Genomic DNA, 12,370 nt, shown 5'->3' with positions numbered 1-12,370 from the left:
CTTTTTCGAATTGTGTTAGTTTTTGTACAATATCTTGTTTTTTTATCAATAGTTTGAATTGGGTCTTATGTTAAACACATAGTCAAAAATGAGGCTATTGGCACAGAGCATTTTTGGGGGGTTTTGGAGTGGTTCATTGAACATTAAACATTTATTTGTCTAACCCTAGCAATCTCAGGTCCGTAGAGAGCAACAAACTTTAAACAGAGACCCTTTAACAAAAGTAAATTTAAATAGAAAATTACAACACGCAATTTGTGCGTGACACATTGCGACTAACGCAGTTGTAATTATACATTTACATCCAGGTCGTACATAAATTCAGATCATTTGTAACAAATTGCCATTCTTATCAAAGACTATGACATCACAAGCATCAATGCAACAATTGAAGCTTTTAAACAAAAATAAAGTTCAGTCAGTTAGCAGTGACAGTAGATGCAGTTTAGATAGGGACTGAGTGACCGAGCTGGGGTAGTTGTGAAGGCATAGGAGATGTTAACCTACTACATCCGATTGGAAAAGGAATTAAGCTGGACTTATCTGCGTTGTAGACGCAATCTCATAAATTCCAACTGAACAACGTACAAGACGAGCCCCTTGTGAAACTGAACGCAATCACAGTAAGTGTTAGGTTGGTAACGAAATATTCTACCCGAATCTATTGATTTTTCTTGTCTTGCAAGGCCTTTTTACCATCTTATGACCTTACCTTGCAAGCAGATCTACTGTGTAGCATGGAATGCAAAATCAAGCAGTGATATATGTTGGTTTACTATTTTTAACAACAGCACAGTTAGATAATCGGTTAAACAGAATTAGTTTAGTTGTTAATTGTCTTTACTGCAGTTTATCCGTACGAACGAAAGGAGTTATTACTTGCCAGTGCATTAACGAACTCGAAAATTATTTAAATATTAATTCTATAAACTTGTTGGGGTTACCTAAACAATTTTTTACAATCTATGTTTAAAATGACGCAGGTCTTATCAATGGATTAAGTTTTTACAGTTAAGTTGTGGATAAATGAAGACAATTTAGTGTGCTTCTGGTTGTAAGTTTGAGGGATAAAGGTTGTAATTTCTTGCTGCTTTAAGAGAGATTTACAAATAACAAATAAAAACAAAACTTAACAGCTGGCAAATAGCCAAGAGAAGTCATTTTCTTACTTTCAAAATGCCGTTATATTTAGGAAAACAGCTTATTTATGGCATGAAGACGAGTAGGTTATATACAGCTCTTTGATTCTGCTTAACTTCTCAAATTAAAAATGTATTAGTATCACCCTGTTGAGACTATCCCATACAAATGAAACGAAATAAACACAAAAGCACGTTTTCGCAATTCTTACAGCTAAAATCCAATTGACTACGGCAAAAAAGGCAATATAGATTGTGGCTCGTACGTTTTGTCTATGACGCGGGCTCGTTGAACAATCGTTACGAATGTATCCTTTGTCGCCCTGGGAAAACAACTTTAGCGTGTAGAAGATGCCGGTCGCCGTGTTTTATGATGGGTCGGTGTGCTCGCTACGGGATGGCTGTGTCAATAATATGTCAGCAAAGCCCACCACAGCCGCAATATGCTTGTTTTAAATCGCTTTAATGTTTGGCTATTTTCAGAATAGTTTCCTAAATTAAAGCGCTACCTGTATTGCTGAGCTAACTGTTGGGTGACCTAACGTCGGTGTTTTTCATTTGTTGAGCAAAGCAACGCGCGTATTACATTATTTTTAGATGCATTAATGCTGAATTTATGCATGCAGACAGTAAGAGGACTTTATAAAGCAGCATTCGTGCAAGTCTCAACAGGGTTTTGCCGTTAAGCTTAAGTAGAGCAGCTTGTAAGACATATATTTTCTTGTAACGTCGCAAAAACAGCTGAACACAATGTTTTTCTGCAACAGGAATAGTCTGTTAAGTGTCCTGTGAAAAATGCTGCGTTCTGCTGCGACATTCATTTGAGGAAACATTCTTTTGCACCGAATCTACATTATTCATAAGTGAACCGCAAAGCAAGATGGAAGAAAGTAAAAGGTAATACATTTGTTGTGATTTAAACGTATGTATTGCGTCTTATTTGTAGTATCTCGCAGTAGTAGTATGTTCTGCTGCATAAGCATTTTAGTCAGCACACACACAATATTGCTGACTACTATTCTATCTGCGCATGCCGATCAATACAGGCTTAACAACTCAATGGGCACTGGGAATGTTATCTATGTTTTAGTTATAATACTTAAGGTTACACACATGCTCTTGGTAGAGCCAAACGCCAAAAGCTGTGATTGTTTTTCACTGGAGGAAATGTTATTTTGAGTAAAAATGTGCGACCGTTTGAAACAAATACTTCGAAACAACTGTCTGAAAATAGGTATTTGACAAGTGGATTTTATCTATACTTCCGAAGAATACATTCATTCATTTTTCAAAAACTTTCTTTTCATTTGAATGAAGCGCTTAATATTTTTTACAATTGTTAAATGGTCTTTGTTTGGTCGTAACTACCTGTGTACGTAAGGTACCAATATATACGTCATAAATCAATCTGTGACGTAACAAATCCAAACTTCAAAGACAGTATGGGATCTGTCAAGTTTGCAGAAAGCACAACGAAAAACCCCAATGGGCCGGAGTATATAAATAATTAATGGCCTAATAGAAATCACAACGTGGCTTTTGGGTCCCGGAAGAAGTTTGGACGAGCTTAGCAAGCAAACAGTTGGTAATAGTTGTCAGACTTTGGCTAATCAATAAACACAAACTTACACTACAGTGTTACATGGTCGAAATGCCCTAAGCGGTCGCGTATATAGCACGTTGAACCTATCTGTGATGCCAACCCCCTACTAATGCATCTTCAGTATGTTATTTCAATCGTGCAATCAATAGGTATTTATTTTTATCGTATGTATTTCCAGGTATGATTTTTAAGTGTTTTTAAGAAACAATCTATACAATGAATCCCCTATAATGTGTTTTAACCACGTACTTATCTGGTTGTGCGCAAGGCTGAACAAAATCTATGTGAGATTTTTAAAAAACGCTAGCGGCCTGTCAACCAATTTCAGGATGTTGTAATTTGGTTGAATGCCTTCGCAGTTAACACAGACAAGACAAATGCTTTGCTCAAACATTACAACGCAATTGCTACAACCAGTAACACACTAATACTTGTAGCAAGGCTAGTTTAAACCCTGTACTTGTGTTTTGTTCAGCGTTTGCAATTGCTTTCTCATGTAACAGTTTGATTTGTTACATTACACAAAGATGTATAAAGCATCGCGTTTGTGTAGAAATATTTTTTAATGTTTACAAACAGGTCACAAAACTTACGCAAGTCCAAAAGGCCTATTACTATTCTTAAATGCGTATCCAACTAATGTGAAAAAGTAATGTGAATCTTCAGTATTTTATTCAAATAGAATAAATGAACATTAAAAGTCTTGTGGAAGTCAATGCTTGAAGTATTTGATCGATTAGACACCAAAAATATTGGTTAGTGTTAAAATTATTAATGTAGTGTGAAAATATGTGTTAAAACTACAAAACTTTATATGCTGTGTCAAATTGCTTGAAGTAGTGTCAAAATATTTGATGTAGTGTAAAATCAGCAACTACAGCTTCAATGTGTTGGAAAGTCGACCACATACATGCATTATAAACAGGCCTAGGAACGGCGTATATTTCCATAGGGACGCAACAGCAGCTAATGAAAGCCTCATGGGCCTTCCCGTCATACCAATTTGACTGACAGGCCTGAAAGTCTGCATCCTGTTCTGCATGTTGCAATTCAGCTCGTTAAAGGTGACGTCGTTGTGTCATTGTATCGTTGACGAGGGCTACTGTATTCAAATTAGACAAAACTGCCATCATTGTGTCATTTTTGCGCAACGGACATGTACAAAAGTTTAATGATGAAAATAACGGCCCAAATAGACGTAAATAGCGACATGCTTTCATATTTCAAACGTTTCGGCAAATGCTCATTCGATCATCAGTGATATGAAGGCCACATCAGTTATGCCCGTTTATATACACTTGAGTCACGTGAAGGAATGATAAAAAGGTACGAAATATTTTAATAAAGCACGTCGCTTTTTACGTGCATTTGGGCCGTTATTTTCACCATTAAACTTATGAACAGATCCGTATACTATATACTAGTTTCCTATAGGTTGGATCAATGCCGTTTAAGCAAAAAAATTCCAAGGAAATAACCTGCAAGCCTATAATGCCCTGGTGAAAGTTTACAATTATTAAAAAAAATTGGATAAAAATCTTGCTGATCGTTTGGTAGTCCCTCACACGGACTCGATATTGAGTAACACTGCTTTTGAGGATTTAAAAAGTTGTAACGGTGTGAAAATTATCATTGCAAGAAAACGCACAATGTGACAAAACGTTGGTGGACACGGCGGTTGTAAATCCAACAGCAAATCTGAATCGGATTTAAGCGATTATCAGCGATGCAGCATATTGTCCACGCGGATTACTATTGGCCCATCTGTCACAATCGATGCTTGACAACCGAACTATCCGATTTTGATCAACCAACAAAAGCAATTTGCCGTTTTAGACTACACCACTTTATGTGGAATGTGTTTAATATTAGCCGTCCATGCACAGAAGTTGCAAAGCATGAAACGGGTTAGAAAGTTAGTTTTATATCGTAAAGTACTAAGTGCTGCTAAGAACGAGATTTTTTACATTAGACATAGCCAAGATTAAGCACTTTTGCCAACTATTTTAGTCGATTAAGACAGATCCTTGCAACGCCTGATCGCACAAGACTTGCTGGTCTATATAAACAGTTTTTTGTGTGCTTGTGAGGTGTACGTATTTGTTGGCATTAGAGCTCTGCCTGAAAAGGTCGAAGCAACGGCCTGTTTCTAAAAATCGATATGTGTGTGATGCTCTTCGCTAAAGATCAGCGACAGAATATAGCTTCGCAATGGCTGAACGCCCAAGTCGCTACTATTTGTCAGTTCCCCCTATAGTTTTTGTAGCAAACGCACGAGCTCCTTGGGTGCACTGTGTCAGCAACATCAAATGTGCACGCTGCGGGCGAACATACGTTTATGCGCAGCATGGATTTTTATGTGTCCAGGCATACACACAAGCTCCCTGACTGCACAGAGGACCACTGTGAGCAACATTAGATGTACGCATGTGGTTACATACAAGTTTATGTGCAGCATAGATTTTTTGAGTGTCCGGGCATACACACAAGCTCCCTGAGTACACTGAGGACCACTGTGAAAAACATTAGATGTACACACACATTTTAGTGAGTTTTTAGTGCGCTAAACATGAGTATGAAGTACGCAATATCGGTAGCAACTAGCAACCATTTGTTTGCCGCTTAGACTATTTGTTGAACCTTATTGGTAAACGATGTTGTTAATTTTCACTCTTATTGACTTTGGATAATTGACATCTTATTGACTGACACGCGTCAACATTGCTGCTTGGCAACTATTCAAATATAGGTTGACGTTATTTCGTCATAAAAGCCCGGTTTGTTTGGAGTTTGAATAAGATCTTTCACTACTTTTATCTTTATGTTTGTTAATCGTAAAAAAAGTTTTGAGTCGCTTTTATCCGTTGGTAACACAGTTTTTTTTTTCTAGCTGATAAATGTTATCAACACAATATCACTTGGCTACCGTGAATTTAAAACAAATTACTCGCAAAAAGGTGAAAAACTAGGGTAAAAAGCATCAACTTTTGTTGGTTGCGTGTTTTGCCATGCTAACTTCTCATTTAAAATACAAAAATGAAATGAACAAATTTGTACTTAGATTAGAACATACAAATTATACTGAAAAAGAGTGGCAGACGATCAGCGTCAGTGTAAAGTTTTATTTGCAACAGAAATATTAATTTCGCCTATTAAGGCATCGTCAGTTTCTTATTCAAATAGAACCTTATTAGATTAGAACATTTAAGGTAATTGATTCGTGTCCTGCTTTGAACTTAACTTATCAAACATTATCGTTTCCGTTCTTTTCATCTCGTGTCAAATGTCGTCATTTAAACCTGCCAACAACGCCAAGCTCTTTGATATTTGATCCCGAAACCAAAGGTGATATTACGTAATTTGTCCATAAGAAACCAAAGCAAATAAAACAACCGAAAAAACACTTAAACATTATAATAAAGGCGTATTTACCGCATTGAGTTTAAATTTTGTTTTCTTTTTTTTGCTGACCAGAATAGCGAACATATAATATTTACGAATTATCCCAATGATAACAAATAGTTCTTTTGCTGCTTGTTAAAGTTAGTTGACTGTTTTTAATAGCTGAGGTTTTTATGTATTCGAATATAGTTTGTTGGTCATTTGACCTTTGTTTTACAATTCCCCTTGGGTGCTGCGTCGTTGTGATTTTGGCCTTTTCAGTGAAGTTGTTTTACGAAACTTGATTACACTAGGGTTTTTGTGAATGTCGTCGTACGTGTAGGGCAGTGGTTCATAACTCGTTTCAGGCCATGGACCAGCAGTTCAATTAAATAACTATCGCGGGTCAGTTCATTGTTAAGTAAGGATAAAGAAAGCATCCACAACAAGCATAGTAGCTTGAAATATATTCCATCAATACAAAACCTAATTTTAAGAAGTAATATCAAATAACTGATAGCAAACAATAAAAGGCCAATAACTTGTCTATGGACCACAAGTATTTTCGGCATCATTACATGGTTGTTTTGTAATGCTTAAACACTAGGTACATATAACCTTCGAAAAGGGCTTAATCAAATACAGATCGCAAAAGTAACAAATAAAAAAGTCACGTATGAAACGCGGGGTTATGATAACTATCTGTTTTTAAACTGTTTTATGAAACTAACATCACCACTGCAAAACCATAATGCCGAAAAAAATCTTTTTTTTTCGCATAAAATTCATTACACAACAGATTTCGGTGCGAAACGAATTTGCTTCGGCGCGTCATGATTTATACGTCATCACTATCAAAATGATGTGTAGTGCGCATGCGCAATCAATCCATAATGTCGAGCCGACGGCCATTATCACTGATAGCATGTGACGGATGAAAGGAATGACCTTTCGAAATTCGATGTATTATTCATACGAGTGCAGCGTTTCAAAGAGCCTGCCTCGAGTGAAAAGTTTAACCAAATAAATGTGAATGCATAAGCATTTGCCGAAACGTTTCAAATATAAAGCATGACGCTTTTTACGTCTATTTAGGCCGTTGTTTTCACCATTAAACTTATGAACAGATCCGTATATAGTGTTCCAAATGTGAATGTGAATTAGCAAAATTGTAGATTCCATGTACTACAGTTTTTATTTTTGACTGGGTCGTGTCAACCTATAAAGATGCCTGTTTTCTTTTCATTTCGTTTAAATATTGCACGTAAAAGTTTATTTCTTGTTTTTTTGTGAATTGAAACTGACTAAACCTAGCAAAAAACTGGTATGTAAAAAAAATAACAACAGAGATTGGTAAATGTTTGCAGTTAAATACAAGCTTTCCTGCAGTTTTGCTTTACAAACGTTTCAAGCCACATCAGGTGTTACTCGGGTTTTTTGTTCGAACCAACGGGTGCCCGTGGTTTTGTTCAATCTTATAATTTTGACAACCAAACTGTCGAACGTTTTGTTCCGCCAGCAAAATCATTATACCTTGCCAAAAAAGTTGCTGTCTGAAAACTGTTGACCAAGATAAGACGAAGATCAAACGACGATTCAAATATTTTGTTACGTTTGCATGAAACTAAAACGTCATGCCTTAAAATAAACGCCCCTTGGTTTTAAGTGTAGGAAACAAACCATCATGAAACCTTAGTTGTACGTCAGAAACTGGAGCGCAATTTTTTTCAGGAGAGACTGTCTTTGGGCCGCAAATTTGCTTTATCAAGGTCATATTGCCACGTAAATGTGGCAAAGAGTAAAGTCAGGACGGAATCAAGTCGGTTTGAACCCGAACCCGCTCCCACAAGGCTGATATACGACTAACTCTGGATAAAATAAAAAGTTATGATTTCGAAAAAAAGTTGCAGACAGTTGTGTGTGATTAAGGTAGGAGATATAACTTGTTTGCGACGACAGTTACGACAATCTTCCCTTTCTAACGTAACAGTCCGCATTTTACAACGCGCTGCCTCGTTTGCCATTACGCAAGCAAACGTATCAAAATCGTCAAAAAATTTGCTATTTTATTGATTAACGTCAAACCTTTGTTCAAACGAGTGAACACGGCACGGCAACGCCGCGGATTGTTTGCACAGCGAGCGACGCTGGTGGTCCGTCTCGTTCTAACTTTGTTTGAGTTCTTGTCGGTTTTATTGCAGTGACGCTCGTTGTGTTGCGCGATAATGGTTTGATTATGACGTATGACGCCGCGACGCGATCACTTTTTACGTCACAATCATGCGCCGGGATATCTTCAAAAACGGGTTTAGTTGGTTCCAAGGACAATCTACGTCGATATTCTATTGCTTTCGTATATTCGTAACGCTTGTATTTACTGGAGTTTCATTCCTGTAACTTATTCTGTCTCTAATTTTGTGGGATGCAAAATACTTAATACGTCTAAAACCTATTGGTTTGAATACCCATTTACCAAAAGTTTTAAGTCTCTCTCTATTAAAACTCGTGGATGCTTAACCGGTAGCCAAGTGTGTTAAAATTTTCTTCAGATATGCGTATGTCGATGGTTCGAATCCCAACGCAGTGGGCTTAATTTTATAGCCCGTCTGACTGCGTGAAAATACTGAAAAAACGGCTTGATTTAGCAGGTTTTACGTACAGTGCTAGTTCGCATTTAAACGCAAGTTAATATCAATGCTAAGATTTGAAGTTTGTGTGCAACAGATGGGTAGTAAACTGATAGATAGTGTGAAAAGTCGAGCCTTGCTGGACAGGCCGCAAAATGTCGAGTGCTACCTGGATTCAAACCCGGAATTTCTGGCCAAGTACCTGCAACGCAAAATGCACAGCGCAGTTACCAACTATCTCGAGAACAACCCTTCGTTTCTCACTGAATATATCCGCTACAAGTCGCATCCCGTACCAGACGACGACGGCCTGAAACGGACCCCCCTACCGCGAAGACTTGCATCAATTGACCTTAAGAACTGCCCCCCTGAATTACCCCCAAAACCAAAAATGCGCATGACCTTAAGTGACCCTCAGTTTGCCAAGGGCATGACCTTAAGTGACCCCCAGTTTGCCAAAGACATGTCCATGACCTTAAATGACCAACTGATTCTCAAAGATACACGCTTGACCCCAGGTGACCCACTGGTTGCCAAAGATACGACCTTAAGTGAACCCAAGGCCACCAAAAATGAACGCAAGACCTTCAGTGACCCCAAGGTCGGCAAAGATACACCCATGGCGTTAAGTGAGCCTCAAGTCGCCAAACGACCCCTAAATGTACCTTCGAGGCGACCCTTGGCTCCCATTGAGGAAACCAAAGCCCGACACTTGAGTGAAAGCTTATCTTCGATTGAAGAAACTCATAACGATGTTACAAAGAGAAAAACGAGTATAAAGGAATCTGGCCGTCGATTCGCGATTCGGCGTCGTAAAGACCGTGAAAAAACTACTAAGTCTGAACGGGATAAAGCAGTTCAACTTGCAACGTGAGTGCTTTGCATCGGAAGGACGACTTTCTTGTTCAGAAAAAACAGTTTAAGAGTTTCAAATGGTTTAAGAAATATCCAAGAAGAAATTTTGTCCAAGTTTTGATGCCTGAAAGTTTCACAGACAAAAAACAACTTTTTTTTCTCATAAAATCTTTTTACTCATAGGCCTGCGTTGCTTTTCTGTTCTAGTTTTTAGGTTAAGACGCCTCCTATATTATTATTTATTTCATGACATTGTTTACGAAACCCGGAACCTTGCTAGGGGTCGCCCTTGCACAATATGCTTGAATAGGTTAACGAACTAATATCTATGACATCATAAACAATAAAAATCAGATGCGACGCAAATGATATGGTAGCCTTATTACTTCCTTAGAACACAAGTCACACAGACATCGGTGTCTTGCAATCGAAATAACGACGTACTTTTTCGTTACAGCGAACACAGTTTGCTGATCGAGTTGGCGAGGGAAATCCCCACCGTCGAGAATCCCGATCAGTTCTGTTTCAAAGCGTTGAAATGCGTCGCTGAGCTTCTCGGGGCGGAAAGATGCAGTCTGTTTTGGATCCGAGATTCAGCAAAGGTAATAGTTTATTTCGTTAACATTGTTTGCTATTCCATACACAAAACCTACATGATATTTTGATTTTTACTCAAAACATGCATTATTTATTTCAATTTAACATTGTTTGGAGTGGTGGGATTCAGCCGGTTTGCACCGGTTCAATAGAACCGCCTCACGAAATTTTATGAGATCAGCGAACCGGTTAGCATTACTGGTTACTGTCAATGGACTTTTTGTAACAGGACCGGCTAAAAATTATTACTGTTGTGATAGAATCGGCTGACAGAAAAATTGAATCCCCAACTGATTGTTTGCCCTATTTATTCCACAAAACCTACATGATATCATGATTTAAAACATGCTTGATTTCTTTTAATTAAACAGTTATTGGGTTAAATGCTTTGCTTCAACTAACTGTTAGGGATTGCGCTACACAAGGTATCTTTATAATTATGTCACTGATCAAGTTATTTTGGTACAAATGTGATATTTGGTGTTGTGTACGAATTGCAATGTCTAGGTAAACAATCATTTTACGTTTTTACGTGTTAAATTTAAAGCATCCCGATTTTCATGTGCATATAAATGGACAAAATTCATTCAATTAACAGACACTTGACTCCAGCATAACCCATGCGTTTTTAGCGTCCTGGCTTTGTAACGAAACCGTTTATTACTTACCAAATTTATAAAGTGACCATAGAAATAAAAAGTGACTTGAATGAAATCTATATTAGCACCAATCTTCCGCAGGGTGACAGCAAAGAGTTGGTGTCTCGTCTGTGGAACGTTACACCGAAGTCAACGTTCGAACAGGCTGTGTGCGATACACGTAACCAGCTGGTCGTTCCGCTGGACATCGGCTTGGCTGGCGAAGTAGCAAAAACAAAAACTTCGATAAACGTTACTAGCGTATACGAGGTATTTATTTTGTTGTTCGTTTCATAATTAAGTTCCTAACCATTTCTTCTCTTTACTAAAGTGTCAATTTTTTTACACTTGTAAAATCATATAGCTAATAAATTGATAAGCTGCAGACAGTGTACACTGTTTCGACCAACAAGGTCTCATTAGTGCAGCTGGTGACGAGACATCGGCCGTATTGGCTAGGGAAGCCACCAACGGCACTCCAGTTTCTTACACTTATTCTGTAACTTTTCTTTTACAAGTATTTTTCCTAGTGAGATATTCATTTCATTGTGATTTACAGCGATGAAAACTTTAAAAAACGCTCTTTGTTTAAAACACTACATACGGATCTGTTCATAAGTTTAATGGTGAAAATATAGGCCCAAAATACGTAAAAAGCGACATGCTTTATCTTTCAAATGTATTGGTAAATGCTCATGCCATCATCAGTGATATGAAAGACCACATCAGTTATACCCGTTTATAAACACTTTAATCACGTTCGTTTGTTTGTCCGTTATTCTATTCTATTTGTTTTTTTAGTTTCCTGTTTTTTACTTTTTATCCAGCATCCAAAATTTAACAAAACGATCGACGAAAAAACTGGCTTCGAATCACGTGACTTGCTCTGTCAGCCAATCATCATCGAGCGCGAGGACCGCGTCATCGGTGTGGTCGAGGTTCTCAACAAGAAATCGAAAGAACCTTTCACATCTCAAGATGAGGAGGTGAGAAAAATATATTTGTTGCCAACAATGAAGTATTTCCATTTAGGAAAACTATACACGGACTTGAAGAGTAATTTAATCATAAACATGAAACGTCTGCACGATGTATTCTATATACACCAGTACTTTGGCAGTTATGTTTATGATTGAATATTTCTATCCAATAAAAGTTTTGCAAATAATATCCAGTTTTAAAATATAGTGTTGTTAACGGGCATTTGTCATAAAATTTGTTCAACTGACAATGACACATGATTTATCCACACAACTAATCAGCCGTGATTTTGAGCGAAATTAATTTGGAACAGCGAACCTTGCTGGTTTCAGAAATATGCTAACCTTGTAAAGAAGAATAGACCTATCTGTTGGTCTACCCCAGGGCTGGGGAACCTGCGGCCTTTTAGGGCACTAAGTGTGGGCTTGGATGGCAAAATACATTTTTAGGATGTTGATAATACAGACTGCACCAGACGCTGAAAAAAATAGGCAGAAACGTATTTTTGACTTTATTCCACATTACTATTTGATTAGTTCTAGGGCAGCG

The 12,370-nt window shown here is 37.7% G+C and overlaps 1 protein-coding gene across 2 annotated transcripts in view; it reads left to right on the top strand.

The window, feature by feature from the left end:
• The first annotated feature begins 1,910 nt into the window (after window positions 1-1,910).
• LOC145230608 (cGMP-specific 3',5'-cyclic phosphodiesterase-like) overlaps window positions 1,911-12,370 on the top strand; it is a 30,458-nt gene continuing 19,998 nt past the window's right edge. Inside the window, exons 1-4 of one of the 2 annotated variants that reach the window (XM_080096079.1) lie at window positions 1,911-2,036; window positions 10,063-10,207; window positions 10,943-11,110; window positions 11,668-11,826. In XM_080096079.1, the coding sequence (XP_079952205.1) occupies window positions 2,020-2,036; window positions 10,063-10,207; window positions 10,943-11,110; window positions 11,668-11,826 (489 nt within the window). In that variant the 5' untranslated portion in view covers window positions 1,911-2,019. Of the gene's footprint in view, window positions 2,037-8,821; window positions 9,621-10,062; window positions 10,208-10,942; window positions 11,111-11,667; window positions 11,827-12,370 lie in introns of those variants that run through there. The other variant, XM_080096078.1, reaches the window with a different exon arrangement.

This window comes from Phallusia mammillata, chromosome 5 (assembly GCF_965637545.1).
Source record: "Phallusia mammillata chromosome 5, kaPhaMamm4.hap1.1, whole genome shotgun sequence".
NCBI classification, from domain to species: domain Eukaryota; kingdom Metazoa; phylum Chordata; class Ascidiacea; order Phlebobranchia; family Ascidiidae; genus Phallusia; species Phallusia mammillata.
The sequence above is the reverse complement of the archived record's forward strand: the minus strand, read 5'-3'. Positions and strand labels throughout refer to the sequence as shown.